General features: G+C 53.0%; 1 protein-coding gene across 1 annotated transcript; it reads left to right on the top strand.

Annotated features, from left to right (window-relative positions):
- The first annotated feature begins 6,997 nt into the window (after positions 1–6,997).
- PPP1R1A (protein phosphatase 1 regulatory inhibitor subunit 1A) lies at positions 6,998–15,274 on the top strand. Its single transcript, XM_033117446.1, has 7 exons — positions 6,998–7,311; positions 10,994–11,054; positions 12,098–12,135; positions 12,469–12,532; positions 13,148–13,303; positions 14,240–14,346; positions 14,859–15,274. The coding sequence occupies exons 1-6, from the start codon at positions 7,228–7,230 to the stop codon at positions 14,344–14,346; spliced, it is 510 nt and encodes a 169-aa protein (XP_032973337.1). The 5' UTR covers positions 6,998–7,227; the 3' UTR covers positions 14,859–15,274.
- Positions 15,275–15,492: the final 218 nt, after the last annotated feature.

Genomic DNA, 15,492 nt, shown 5'->3' with positions numbered 1-15,492 from the left:
GAAAGTCAGAAATCAGGGCCAACACTTGGGGGAGCCAGTTAAGATTCCAGGAGAGCTGAGGCCCTCCTCATGACCCAGCACCTGGGCACCACCTGGTCTCTGGGAATTGAACCAAATGTAATTTAGTTCCAAAGAGTCCAAGGAGGGAAATAGAGTTTGAAGCAGGATCTGCTGCCCTCTGGTGGCCATTCTGCCACAGAGCCATTTGTTTGGTGTCCTCTCCCCTGAGAAGCCCACCTTATGGATTTAGAACCTGATACCCCTCTCTCCTGGCACAATCTTAACTATCCCAGATACTTATGTAGCAGAATATTAGAATTAGAATTTCAACTAGGCACCAAGATACAATAGATGAGATTTCAAAGCAAGGTGCCCAATCATCCTATGAAGAATTTCAAAAGGAATTTTTTAAGAACTAGTTTCTGACCCCCACAGCCAGATTGAGGATATAAAAAGGCATCATAGTCTGTAAAGAAAGGAGGATTTTGTGAGGAGGAAGTGTACGGAGAAAGTGTGTTGTGAGCCCTATCCCCTCTCTCTCCAGGAAGGGGAGAAGGGCCCTACCCTTTACAGCAAACCTAATGGATGCTTGCATGGGTTACCTGTTAGAGTTCAGGGCAGAGTGTCCTGGAGCCTGGGTGCAACCCAGCAGTTCAGAAGGAGAGAGAAGGACCACGGAACAGCCAAGCTGTGCAGGCTGGCAGAGATGGTGTTCTGGTACGCCCTGCGCTGCCAACGTTTGCCTAGTCACGGAAAATCTGGCTATGGGTCCTGGGAGAGAAACAGGTGTATCCCCAAGCATCCATCTGGGGTACTGTCCAATAGGGCAACCTCAGAAGACAAAGAGACCCCAGCAGCGGAGGGAGGATGCTCAGTTTCTGGGGTAAGGGAACCCAGGTAAATGGGGCTGACAGCAAAGCTCTGAGAAGCCAAGAAAGCGCCCATGAGAGAATAATCACCAGAAAACATCAGCTGATGGAGGAGGAGGCTGAGTGCCAACTGATATAAAAACTCACCTTCCCCTTCCTGTCCACCCCACCCCACCCCACCCCCTCCCCACTACACCTCGCTCAGATACAGCATCTCATAAGAATGGGTGAAGGACAGGGCTTGGGGGAGTGGGGAAGGAGAACATGACATAAATAGAACAGACGCCAGCCCCTCGCCTTTTTCCACGGCAGGACCGCACAGCCTGCAGAAGGGTGACATTAAATAGTTTCAGGTTTTGAGTCTCCTTGGAGAGGGGGAGAAACACGTGCCGCTGGCCTGCTATGCCAGCTTCAGCACGGTCTCCTGGGGTACTCACCACCTCCCCGACCTCTCAGGCACTTTCATTATCAGTAGTGGGTGAAATCGTGTCTCCAAAACATTTGCGTCTACCCAGAACCTCAAAATGTGACCCTGTTTGGAAATAGGGTCTTTGCCAATGTAATTAATTAAGGATCTTGAGCTGAAATTATCCGTGTTTAGGGTGGGTCCTAAATCTAATGACTGATGTCTTTATAAGAAGAGGAAATGACACAAGAGACACACAGGGAAGAAGGCCATGTGAACACAGAAGCAGAGATTGCAGTATTGCTGCCACAAACCAAAGAGCACCTGGGGCCACCAGGAGCTGGGAGAGGCAAGGGAGGATTCTTCCCTAGAGCCTTCAGAGGGACCATGGCCCTGCTGACAACTTAATTTCAAACTCCTGGCCTCTAGAACTGAGAGAGAATAAATTCCTGTTGTTCTAAGCCACCCAGTTCGTGGTACTTTGTTACAGCAGCCCTGGAAAACTAATACACCATCTCACCCCTATCCTTCCAGTCGCAGGAGCAATCGATGGCCAACCCTCGACAAGAGGAATGCCAAGGCTTGGGCTTGGGCCCAGTGTCCTCTGCCAAGCCTGGGGGAAGTAGGGGAGGAGGGTGGGCTGTAACTTTCAAATGACCCCCTCTATTCCCCTGCTGAGCAGCCCAGGGAGAAAACCTGGCATTTGTTCCCCCTGCAACCTACCATCAACAACACGTCCAGAGCCCAGGGGCCCTTCCTTCCTGCTCCTGGTAACCTACCCTCATCCTGTCCTGTGGCTGGGGAATTTTCCATCCCACCCCCAAGTCAAAGTCATTAGATTTAATCATTAACAGGGCGGGTGTTAATTAGCAGAGGAGGGTGATCATCCATGCTGATGAGGACACAGCTGGACATCGAGAACAGCTGCTCAGAATAGGATGGGGGAGGAGCAGGATCTGGCTGGAACGGGGCAAGGGTGTCTGTCTTACACATACCCACCCCTCAATTCTGAAAGCTTTGAAATCTCCATTTCTTTATCCCCGATTTTACCAGTCAAAAGAAATCTTGGCTAGGATGAATTCTTCACTATTCATGTCTATTTCTCAAGTGTTTCATGGGTTCTAGGCACGGAGCTAGGTTCTTTATGGACATTACCTCATCCCACCCCTCACTATAATAATAAAGATGACTATTATTTACAGGGGAGGAAACCGGGGCTCACAGAGGTTAAGCAACTTGCCCAAGGTCACAGAGCTACTAAGTGGCAGAGCTGGGATTTGAACCCAGGCAGACTGTTTCAGAGGCTGGGTGTTTAACCATCATATTGGAAGGAGCTAGTAAGGGTGGGAAGAGCATCTGAGCAGTCAGAGGTCTTTCCTCTATGCACCGCATTCTTATACTTCTGCTTATGTAATACTCATCATTTATAATTACTTAGTCATCCTACTCCACACTGACCCCTGTTAGGCTAAGATGCCAGTGGACAGAGACTGTACCTATTTTGTGCTCCACTGTATCCCCAGTGCTTAACACAATGGCTGGCACGTATGACTATCCATTAAGTACTAACTAGAAGAATATTTTCAACCTGTTCGAGAGTTTGGGGTGGAAGAGGCTCGCTAGGGGTTGGGTCTTCTGGACTGGTGATGGTCATGGTTAAAATGCATCTCAAGAAGCCATCTGGTCCATGCCCCTGCTTCAGGTTCAGCCTTCGCCCTGCCAGAGCCACCAAATCTGGTATATTGGGGAAAGCGTTGGCATGGGCTCTAGTCCTTGGGAGAGCTGCTTCCTCTCTCTTGGCCTCAGTTTCCCTTCTCTAGCTCGAGGGGTTTGGACTGACTGATTTTTAAGTCTCTTCCACCGGTACCAGTTTGTGGTTCAAGAAGAGGTAAAGCATTTTTTAAGTGAGCATCCTCTCTGTTTGAATCACCAGCTCTGGCCCCATTCCCAAGAGTGCCAGCTGCAGGGGGTACACACCCAAGCCTGGCAGGATTGCCATGATGGGCTTTCTCACAGGCAAACCAGCCCTTACACAGTCAGAGGAGGCTGGGACTTCCAAGTCAGCCCCTGAGAGGCCACAAATACTCCAATGTGCTGCTGGGGCTCACAAAAAGTCCTGGAAACTTCTCTTGCAGAGCGGCCTCCTCAGTGGGCTTTGGAGCCCCCGAACACAGAGTTTCACTGCAGGGTACCCACACCTCCATTCCAGATCAAGTTCTGCTCCCCACCTGGCCTCCCCTCTTCTTCACAAGACACCTAAAGACTCTCACTCAATTCCAAAAGAGCCAAGCCACCTCGAAGGACAAAGAGTCACTTCCCGTAAGGACTTTTAGATGATTTCAAAAATTTCCAGAAATGTTGGAGAAACTGCAGGAAATTGATATGAGCACATGGCTTCCGAGGGGGACCACTTGGATGGCCACTGCTCCTTTGGGTGTATAAAACCAGTCTCTAGCCTCATCTCCTCAGAGCTGTGTGTGTGGAAAGCTGTGTCTTGTATTCGACAAGCTGCAGTTTACCCCTGCCACACGGGCCAAGCAGGGAGAACTACAAAGGTGGAGGTAAGGGCCCGGCCTCATGGGGTTCTCACCCTGGTTCTGAGACTTCCTGCCTGTGTGACTGGAGTAACCCAACTCTAATGACAGAATATTAAAATTGAAAGAAACCGGTGCAGTTACCCTTTTTTCACAGATAAGGAAACAGACCAGTGTGTGTGTTGGGAGTGGGGCTGGGGGTGGGTGGGGGGTGGTGATTGCCCCAGAGTGACCCAGAGAGTTGGTAGCAGAGGGAGAAATCGAACTCTGACCTCCCAAATCCCAACCCACGCAGCCCATCCCAGCATCACCTGCCTCCACGACCCTGACCTTGAAAAGTGAAATAAAGATCATACTCCCTGCCCTCCTTCCTGGTTGGTTGTGAGGATTAGTGATAATACATGAGAGTGTTAGTGGGGGTGAGGAGGATGGATAAATAAAAGCAGAAAGTGCTGAGAGCAATAAAGAGAGGCCCATTAACCCGGAGTCCATCGGGGCAGGTGGGAGCTGTTAAGTGACGGCACCACTAAGTCACATCCCTGTAACCTTAAATATTTCATGGACCACGTGGAACAGCTGCTGCTCTTCCAGCAGGGCTGTGACTGCAGCAGGGATGGGAGTGCTGGCATACAGGAGCATACCTTGCACAGACATGTGCAAGCTGGGGGAAGGGGCTAGGACAGGCGGGCTCCGACTCTTATTCTAGGATGGGCTCCAAGAGCAGGCGTGGGGTGCTGCAAAACTCCTCAGCCCAGGGCATGAGCAACCCACACCTTTTTCCACCCACTCAGTCACTCACCCGTTTCTGGGCATTAAAAGGTCACAACGACATACTCACATCTTCACGGGCAGACCCATGCCAGCTCACGCAGAGACCTTAGCACCAAAGGCTGCAGCCAGTCTGTCTGCCCCCTACCCATAATGCTTAGCCACCCACGCCCAGCCTCCTCCCAAAGCCTGTACCAGGGGCAGTCCCTCTTCCCTCTCCTTGCTCTCTCCTCCTCGGCTTCCATTCCAGCACCCTCTTCCCACGCAGCCCCCCATCAGCCATCTCTCCAAAGCCTGAGCTCTCTGGGTTCCTCTCCTGACACACAGCCTTTGGAGCAAAGAGTCTGAGACTCTGGAGCTTGAGAAAGCCTCATGAAGTGTGCTGTGAGACTTGAGGAGGAATTTCCTTGACCAGACCAAGTTTGAGGAGAAAGGGGGACTATGAAAGAGACCGAGGCAAACTGGGTAACTGGGGCAGAGGTTTGGGGGGCGGAGATTCTTCTTATGAGCCTGGAGAGGTCACTTCCCTGACTGCTATCCTGCTGGGAAATAACAGACAAGAAAAACAGCAGCTATCAATTCATTGAGGGCTCTATGAGTCAGGTACCTTACCTCATATGATACTAAAGCTATCGGGTGGGGACTCTTCTGCCCATGGCACAAACGAGGAAATCGAAGCTCAGTGAGGGGAGTCTGAGGTCCCAGAGATAAGGGTGTGGGGATCCCGGCTTCAAGTTCCAGGGTCCTGATGGTAGGGGGTTGGGGATAGACAAGTCACCTATTTAAAGGATACTTTGGCCCCTGCTCTGTGTATGTATGGTTAGGAGGTGGATGAGTGGAGAAGAAGCCAGAGCAAGCGCCTGGGCTCCACTGGGCCCCTGTGTCCTCCACCCCTTCCTTATCCTCTTGACTTCAGTGCCCTCATACACACCCCCCCCTCCATTGTCACTTCTGGGGGTGGGAGCAATTGACATGGTGGGGAGCTAAGGATTCCAAACAGCTGTTTCCCAGGCTGGCCCTGCTACTTCAAAGAGAGAGCAAGGGGACCCTGCAAGTGCAGGCTAGGTATAGGGAGTCCTGGAGTCCATGTGACAGCAAAACAGGGGCCAGTTAACAGCAAATGGAGGTCTGTCTGGCCCACTGGGTCCCAGCGTTGCCTTAAGAAAACTGAGCTGGGCCTGGCATGTGTAAAGAGATATGGCTGGGGGGAGGGCACAGGAGGTTATTTTGGGAGGTAACAGGGGTAGGGACCGTGTGAAATCCAGGCCAAGGAAGGGCTGCCCGGGAGAGGAGGCAACTGAGGGTTGAAGCTGACCCCTTAGAGGAGAGGATAAACACAGGGTTCCCAGAGAAGCAGGCGTCCATCTGTATGGAACTTGACAGTTGCTTGGTTTAAGGCAAAAGAAACAGACCTCTGGTCGTGGCCCCTGTCGGCCCTTCCCCCACAGGTCCCTGTCCCTTCTCCACCCCACCCCCAGTCCTTCTCCTCCAGGTAGAATGTATCCAGCCCTTCCGCTCCTCAGTGCCCCAGTACCTCTCTTCCCTTTATCCAGAGGCCCCAGCCCCTGGCCTAGGGCCCACAGCTCCCATGAATATCTTATCTTTCTCACTCTCTAGTATTGATTGACCTCTTGGTCCTACACCAAACCAGTAAGTTCTTCACGTCTAACCTCCATCCCTTCAGTTACAGCAGATCATGTCGTTATTCCACCAGTAGTGAAAGTGGAAACCAGCACCTTCTGGAAACAAGGAGTTTCCCTCTCCAGCCCCCAGCATCCTCCCCTTGCAGGCCTTTCACCTGCTTTCCCATCCCCATCATTTAGCAAGCAGAAGGAGAAATCTATTTCACAAGCATTAGCGGCTCACCACCCCCGTTACCCCTTCTGCTGAGCCCCAGATGGTCCTCTCTCCCTGGGCCCTCCACCTACTGCCATCAGCACTCCAAGAAGAGGCTCTGGCCTCTGGAGACCCTCTAAGGTCTTCAGTTCTCCTCTCTGCCCTGGAATGAGCACTGGACCAGTGTCCAGACCCCACACCTCCGCTCCAAGTTTCCACCTCCGCTCTAGTGTCTTCCCAAGGGAAAGTCCCTTTCTATGTCTAGCCTTAATCCCTCCTGCTGCAGATCTAAATCCCCTTTCCATCTTTTCTCTGTGAGACAACTCCATTTCTGATCATAAATTAAATCTTCTTCTCTGCTGCCTCCTCTCTCGCAGAGGCCCTCCACCTTCCCAGCCCCTAAAAGCTGCCCGGGCTTGGAGAAGTTCTTGGTAGCCGCTCCCTTACCCGCCTCCCTGCCCAAAACTCTGAGGACACCAGCATCCCCTCCTGGGCTGTCCACTACGACTGGGACCCCGCTCGCCCGCCCACGGGGCGGGAACCCCCGCAGCAGGCGGCGCAGCCATGACGGGGTTAAGGCTCCAGGCTGGGGGAGAAAGGGGGGCCTGGAAGGGGCGGGTGCGGAGCCAATAGGCAGCCGCAGAGTCCCCAGAGACGCGAGCTGAGCGAGCGGAGCCGGGAGCCCGGAGCTCAGCGCGCTGGGCTGGGGCCGGGGCTGGAGCCGAGAGGAGCGGGAGTGAGCGCGCCCGCCCCAGCCCCGAGTCCCGCCGCCTTCCGGTCCTCCGCAGCGCGGGCCAGCGGCCGCCGCCCAGCCATGGAGCCCGACAACAGCCCCCGGAAGATCCAGTTCACGGTCCCGCTGCTGGAGCCGCACCTTGACCCAGAGGCGGCGGAGCAGGTGCGGAGCAGGGCGGGGCGGCACGGGACTCGCCCAGCCCAGGACGAGGGACCCCTGGACTGTGGGATCCGAGATCCCTGCTTGGTCCTCCCTTAGCAGTGCACCTCTGAGGGCGGACGCGCTCAGTTTGGGGGTCTTCTGTCCCCTCCCCCACCATCGGAGCCACATGTCCCTATCTGGGCTTCTTGGAGACGGACAGAAGGACGAGGGCCTCCTCGCGAAGCTTGTCCCCGCGAGAGTCGCTGTCTGCCTCCCCAGCCCTGGGGGAGAAGGCTGCCTGAGGACACGACCCCTCCTGCCTTCGCCAATCTTGCATCCCCCACCCAGTCAATCCCCGCCAGAGTTTCTGAGCTCTGTGGGGCGCTGAAGGGTACGGCCAGCAGCGTGGGAGGGGTTAGGGGAGAGGGTAGGTAATGGAGGGAGCCTGATGCTGTAGGAGCGGGAAGGACAGAAATGGCCCTCCCAGTCCTCTCCTAACTGGGGGTGACCTTACTGGACTCCAGAGAGCGAGAATCAGAAGGGGTTGGGGAACAGTGGGAGGGCTGAGGCTTTGGGGAGTGGGGTGGTGTTGGCTGCAAGCTGAGGCTCCCCTCTTCTGCAAGTCTAAACACGTGGGTCCTTTTTCCCAACTACTGCCCTTTGGAGCCGGGAGAGGGGGTAGGATAGAGAGAATGGCCACAGGCCGGGGCTTTCTAGGAGCTGGGGTCCAAGTTGAACGATAGGCAGGGTATAGGCAGGGGAGAAGCACTGTGCTGGCCTCTGCTCAAGGAACGGGTGGGAGTCCAGCGCCGGGCCCAGCCTCCTGGCCTAGCCTATTTTTAGCTCAGAGCAGCCTGGCAGAGGAGGCAGCAGCATATGAGATTGTGTGAGCAAGTGTGTGTCTCGGAGAGTGAGCGTGTGTGGACAGGGTGACCACCCCTGGTCGCTACTACCGCCCTTTTGCTAAATATTTGCTCATTTGCTCATTGCTCCATCTCCTTTGTGTTCTCTGTCATTTGCCTGGACATCCCCCTTCCTAAAAAATATCCATTTCCACAAGGTCAGTTCTCTACTTCCCCCAACTGGCTGCCAGGGCTCTGCTGGGCCTCCCCACCTGAAAAAACACTGTGACCTCTCGGGATGGGCTAAGAGAGTGTTCTTTCTGTTGCTCCAGCTGTTTGGTAGAATAAGATCTGGATGGGAAGGGAAAAGAAGGTACACACTCTCTCCCGTTAACTTCAGCTCCCCAAGTGTGGGCAGGGGCTAGGTACCTGAGTCTCCATCCTCTCCCTGGCCTGGGGGTGCCGTATCTCCATACCTCTGAAGAGGGACAGGAGAGGGATTGTGGTGAGATCTCAAACCTCCTAAGGATGAGCAGGGTGGAGAGCCACTAGCATGGGGAGTGTTCCTTGGGGTCACGGGGAAAGGCTGTTACGCCTGCAGGCAGGGGACTGGCAAAAATAACCTCCGACCCAAGAGAAAGGGCCCAAGAGTATGGACTGTGAGGTTAGGGGTGAGGTTTCAAACAGAACTACCTTCCACAGGCACAGATAAGTGTCACTGCCTGACACCCGCATCTGTTTGGTGTTAGAGGAGGAAGGTGTAGGTGTATGTTTGTGGGGGGCAACAGTGGGCCAGCTGGTTCAGGAGTCTGGGGGGCGGGGAGGAGGATGAAGCAGTACCAAGGATCCAGAGGGGGAAAGAGAGCTGGGACTTGAACCTCCTTTTCTCTAATCTTTAGAAATCTGTCTGCTAGGTCTGAAATTCTACCTGCAGTCTAACCCCAGCCCCCTCCTGCTGTGTTATCCAAGTATGTAGGCAAAATACTCCAGTCTTGGCAGGAGCTCCTTACCCAGACTGACATGGGAGGACAAAAATGGTTAGAAGCTCTGAGTTACGGAGCACAGAGTGGCAGAGAATGGGAAGGGGGCTGCCCACAACTACCAGGTCCTTGGTATGATTGGTTTGGAAGTAAATCAGAGGCGAAGGCACCAGGTGTCCTTGAGAGCTAGGATTTGGGGTAAGAGCAAGAAAAAGAAAAGAGAACATCTATTCATTTCCTAGTAGTTCAGGTGGCTGGGAGGTGCTTTGGGAAGTCTAACTTTACTCTGTCACAATTCTCAAGGATGCTGAGTGCTTGGAAATCTCCTCCAAAGCAAGGAAACTGGCTAAGGAAGGGGTCTGTGCAAGATCACAGAGCCCTGCTGCCCTTTCTGTCATACTTGCAGTCTCCTTCTCAGGCTCTCAGCACCCACTAATCCCCACCCTACTCTCTTTCTCCCTGTCTCTTCCACAGCCAGCCCCCTACCCCCCCCCCCAGAGCAGGAAAGAAATAGAAAGGAGGATCCGCTTCTAGGAGGGTGGCCCCCACCCACATACATGAAGCACACATGCCCGCCTGCTGGCACCCAGCACATTTGCACCAAGAATAGCCAGAGACAGACTCATAGCTAGCGTTTGTGCAGTGCATGCATATATGCACACACACACAGGACTGGTACTGCCAGGGACCTTGAAATGTCACCAAAAACGGATGCCACTGAATTCTCCAGAGAAAACAAAGCCCCACCTCAACATACCCCCATTCTGTGCATCCCATTTCTTCTTTGGGAAGCATCCCCCTCTCCGACTAACACTGCCCCTCTTGCTATGACTGGTACCCATTTTCCTGGCATAAGAAGGGCAGGTGTCTTATCACCTTCACCCTCAATGGTAATGATACTAAGTGATGGACACACAAAGAGAGCAATTTGATCACTCAATGTCCTCATTCTATTCTTCTCAGCCCTGGATTATTTCAGCTTTTTTCCTAGTCCCATTAGTCTTCCCTCCCCACTGCTGCCCTGGAGGGAGCTGCAGAGACTCCAACCCCACCTTTCCCCTCACTTCCAATCCTCTAAACCCTCCAGAGAAAGGGAAAAAACTACATGTCCCAAGAGTCCTTGGACCAGCTTCAACAACAATCAATTTTATTGGCAGCATGACAACGTAACAGCAAGGGGAAAGGGGGCTCAGAAGCCCAGCAATCGGCTCTTATACATTTATTTCGTAGAATGGGACCAGGAGCCAATGATAACATTTTTCAGCTAAGCTTTAGGCCCTGACCGGGTTCCTGCCTAGGGCTCCTCCTCATTTACATTTACCATGACAAGGATTTCCCAAGACCATATTTCCTGACAAATCAGAAAGGCAGCGTGTCCAAGGACAGGACATTCAGGAGTGAGGGCCATGGACTAGGGAATGCACACATTCAGGCCACCTTCTCTGTGCTGTCCTCTTAGGCTGGGGGCGGGCGCGGGGGCTAGAGGGGGTGCTCTCTGCAGGTGCTGGCCCACAAAGGGTTAATATCTGTTTAGGAGGTGGGCTGGGAGACTGAGGGAAAAGCCTTGTGCCCTCTCAGTTTATTTCTGACCATTGATCCAGGATGGACGGAAGGACAGTGGGCCAGAGATCAATGCATTAGAGCAGATATAGCTGCTAAGATGGAGAGCTGGGGCCAGGACTGGGAAGATGCAGGAAATAGGAGAGGTCTTTTGGGTGCCCAGGGGAGAGTGATGGAACCAAGGAAGTCCAGCGTGGGACTGCAGGTTCAGTGTAACATGACATTTTTTGAGGTGTGTTAACTGGCTGACCTGGATTATGTTGCTGAGTGGTGTTGGGTAGGGCTTTGATGCTTCCACGTGTACTTGACCTCTTCCCTCAGATTCGGAGGCGCCGCCCCACCCCTGCCACCCTTGTGCTGACCAGTGACCAGTCATCCCCAGGTAACCCCAGGGATGGGTTGCTGAAGGGAGTGGGGGCTACTGAAGACAGCTGGGTCTGGTGAGAGAAGGTGGTGCTAGATAGAAGAAGGGCAGATCTGAGAAGTCAGAGATCTCCGCAATCCTGGAGGCAGGAAAGTGGTGGCTGGATTACCAAGAGGGTTTCTGCTGCTTTGGGAAGACGGAGCCATGCTAGGAAGGGGAGGGTTCCTAAGCCCCCCAGGAATTGTGGTGGTCAACTGAGTGCTAGTTGCTACACAACAGCCTTCCAGGTTTCTCCAGCAACTGAGATGCTGCTGCCCCCACCCCCAGAGGCAGTGACAGCTGTGAGGGGGAGGGACCGCCTCCAGCAGCTATCTTCACCCCCTCCAGCAGCTATCTTCACAGCCTCCAGAGGGAAAGGGAAAGGTTAGAAACAGCTCAGGGAGCAGCTGGCATTCTGGTCACCAGTGTCCCCATCAAGGTCTGGGGAGAGAACTACGTCTCAGAGAAAGTCAGGGAAGCTTGACAGGAGAGTGGACTAGAGGTGATCATGCGAATAAGCTAGACGGGAATTCAGGAGGCCTGAGTCTCAAGCTTTCCTCCAACAGCCAAGAGTGATTGTTCCTTCCTGGCCCCTGCACAGGATAAATTTGCCATTCTTTTTCCAATGTTCCCTCCTATACAGGGTTCAGTTCTGGACCTTGGGGCAGTGGGGGGAGAATGAATGGAAGGAGAAAGAAATATGGATACTTCACAGGGAGGAACAGAGCAAAGGAACCACAAATCCTGCCTTCAGGAACCTCCAGGTCTGAGGCAAGGACATAGATACACATGGACCTGTACAGAGTCAAGGACAGGACTGGCCACAGGGGTAAAGCCAGCCAGCAGAGCAAGGAGTTGGAAGGACTGGGCCTGGGCAGCCACCGGGGCCCCCCAGGGCCAGATGTGAGGGGCAGATCGGGAAGAAGGTGATTGCACAGGCTCCTCCCCTTGGGAAGTCAGCTCTTTGGGGACTCCCTGAGTTCCCCATCCTCATCACTTTCTCCTTTCCCTGTTCCTCTCAGAGGTAGATGAAGACCGGATCCCCAACCCACTTCTCAAGGTGAGCTGGCCCCTCCTGCTCAGCCCAGCCCAGGGAACCCACAGACTTGTTAGGGGATTATTCCTCAGGACCCTCCATCCGTAGGACTTTTGACTCCCTCTTCCCTGCACCCCCCAAATGTGCATGAGTGGAAATACACACACACATCCTCCCACATCCCCCACACACCGTCTCCTTGCTCACCATTATGGGGTGGGGGGTAGAGAAGCAGGAATGTTCTTTCCCCGCTTTCTGAAGTCCACACCTACCCCCACTGTGCAATCCCAAAGCATGGCAAGGCAGAGGGGGCGGGAGAGAGGGCTGGCACCCACCTGCACTCTGTGTCCTTCACAGTCTACTTTGGCCATGTCTCCACGGCAACGGAAGAAGGTGACTCGGACCACACCCACAATGAAAGGTTTGAAAGATCCTTCCCATTCCTTTCTCCCCCTCTGTGCCTGAGGCTGCGCAGTAGACCTGATGACCCTTTCGGAAGGGATCCTTGGGAAGTCATTAAGTCTGTCTTTATTATAGTAGAGTTGTTGCTGGACAAACTGGAGCTCGATTCCAGCCCTGCCCCTGACTAGCTGGCTGGCTTTGGAGAACCTGCGTAGCCTACTGAGCCCCACCTACTCCCTCACTATGGCAGTGAAGTTCAGGAAAATATGCGAACTCACTCAGCGTAGTGCATGGCACATAGAAGGAACTCAAATATTGCTTGGCTCTAATATGAGTCTTTTCTCCTGCCCCCAAGGGAGACTAAGTAGCCCAGGAACTTAGGAGGATCTTTTGTTCTTAAAGGCTCTTCTCTATACCTTTCTGAACTTTAAGGAAGTACATTTTATTGTCTAGTTTTAGGCCTTCCTTATTGCCTAGCAAATGTCCTTCCTTGTTCGGATCTCAGGGGATGAGAAAGTCAAACCACACCAGCAGTGTGTGATGACCCTTGAATGGGGCTGTTGGAGTTGAGGGTCCGCAGAGGAGGATCTGCGCAGTCATGTCCAATGCTCCCGCCCTTTCTCTGTGCCCCCAGAGCTCCAGATGATGGTCGAGCATCACCTGGGGCAACAGCAGCAGGGAGAAGAGCCTGAGGGAGCCGCTGAGAACACAGGGACCCAGGAGACCTGCCCACCTGGGATCACAGATACAGAAGCGGAGTCAAGGCCGGGCACCTCTGGGAAAGCACAAAGTACGGTTTAGGATGGAGGGCGGGGGACCAGCCCAGGAGGAGGCACACCGCATCCATGGGGGAGGGGGGGCAGGGTCTAGGAAAGGCCAGAAACTGTCTTCAGAATATGGATATGTCTGCATGTATCACATTTGCATCTCTTCCCCTTTCTTTACTGAATGACCCCAGCCCCTTCTAACTAGACTTCAGAGCGCCCTGTTGTGGCTGTATGCGGGGAGCCCAGCATAATGGGAACGGTGCTCACAGGCTAGAATCCTGGCTCGGCCCCTTTACCAGACCAGATGCCTTGAGCAACTTATCTTAAATTGAGTCTGTGAAATGATAATGATGGTACCTATTTCACTGGGTTGTTTGTGAAAATTAAATGACACTGGTTCTTTGCCCAGTAGCTGACACATACAAAGCATGCAACAGATGGAAGCTGCTGGGGGTGCTGTTAAGACATGCCCACAGTCCCTTATCCCAGTGTATTCCAGAAGTCAGGATTTTGCCATTTGAGGAAAGTGATACAGTATATATGCTGTATATTACATAATACCCCTGTAATCAGAGCACCCTGTAATCCAACACATGGATATTTCTCCAGTGAAATGAATGGTCCCACTAAGTAGAATAAATAGACTATAAATAGCTTCATATCAGTTCAGGTCAGGTTTAGCCACACATTGAAATTGTACTCAACTTTTTAAACTTTTTTTGAGAGGGTTTTTTTTTTTCAATTTCTGATTGCAGATATTTTTTTAAAAAGCATTGTGAACCTATAGTAGGAATTGTGATCAGAGAAAACTCTGTTGGTCTTGCCCAGTTGCCCCAGCTCGGTCTTGGCTCCTCTCAGGGGTCCCTGGGGTATAGGATGAGGTGAGGAAAAGCACCGTCCTCGCAACAAACCCTCATGAATGCCACCTCTCCCTCCCACCTTCTATTTTCCCTCCTTAGAGTCTGCAGAATCCACTCCAAAAACTCAGGAAAGGGACAGTGAGAAACCCAGCACAAAGGAATCCTCCACCCATATACCACCATTGGATTCCCAGGGAGCCAACTAGGTAAGCCGCCAGGTTTGGGCTGCTGGTCTGCAGGAGAGCAGGCTACGTGGGTGAGGGCGAGGGCTAGGATCTGGGGTCAGGGAAAGGGGTCAGCTGCAGTCACTGCAGAGCTTTCTCTATGAAAAGTGGACCTGCTTGTCCTCTGATGGACAAACAAGAAGCTGTAGCAGGAAGGATTGAGGTTAGACTCTGTTAGGACTTCTGGAATAGGTGATGGAAATAGACCATGGGTTTTCTGATAAAGGGCATCTGGAACCCAAAGGGAGACCCTCACCTGTCCAGGCTAGGTGAGCCGTGGTCCTGCCTGGAGTGGAGGCATTGATGAAGTAACCTCATGAGCTTTGATTTCAGTCTTCCCTCTGCTGTGTAGACTGGACAGGGGACAGGGACTGGTGTCAAACATCAGAAATTAGATGCTTGACAAATGGGATGGTTGGGCAGACCAGCAGGGGAGCAACAGGCCCTCTGGCCTATCACTCACCCTCTCTTTCTGCCCCCTTCCCCCACAACAGATCTGAGAGTGAAGGGGGTATCCTGCAATCAACGCTGCAGTTGGGAGTGCGTGGACACTGGATTTGTTTCTTATTTCTTCACTTTTGGGGGGAAATCTCTTGTTTTTAAAAACTGATAAATTTGGTGTTAGGTCCTTGGCCTTTTCCTTCTTTCCCAACTTGGAGAGTCTTTTCTCCGTCCCCTCTTAACCTGCCCTCTCTAAAGCCCCCTACCCTTCTGCGCAGCTGCTTCTGGAAGGGAAGAACCACGGAACCTGGGCAAGAGCCTTAAGAAGGGGGTTCTTCCCTAACCCTGCCCTTACTTGCTGTGGGAGGAGAAATAGGGTCAGATAGGTAGAAGGACTAACTTCCAGGGTACCAAGAATGAAGGATGGTCTGAGTTCTCTTTTGTTATTAAAGAAAACACCACCACCTGGCAGACCTGCCCTGCCGCTTTGAAACTTGGAGCTTTCTAAGGACTGTCCAGCTGTGACTGTGCTGTGGGCGCCATCTGCTGGAAAAATGGGAACTGCACCCTGGCTCTTGGCCCGTGGGAAAAACCGGGTGTGATATGTGGATGCCTCTTTGCCTGCCCTCCAAGCCTCAGTGATTCCCCAGCTTCAGGACGTGTTCCCTCCTCCAGCTGTGAGGAGAC

The sequence above is a fragment of the Rhinolophus ferrumequinum genome, chromosome 10 (genome assembly GCF_004115265.2).
Source record: "Rhinolophus ferrumequinum isolate MPI-CBG mRhiFer1 chromosome 10, mRhiFer1_v1.p, whole genome shotgun sequence".
NCBI lineage: Eukaryota > Metazoa > Chordata > Mammalia > Chiroptera > Rhinolophidae > Rhinolophus > Rhinolophus ferrumequinum.
The sequence above is the reverse complement of the archived record's forward strand: the minus strand, read 5'-3'. Positions and strand labels throughout refer to the sequence as shown.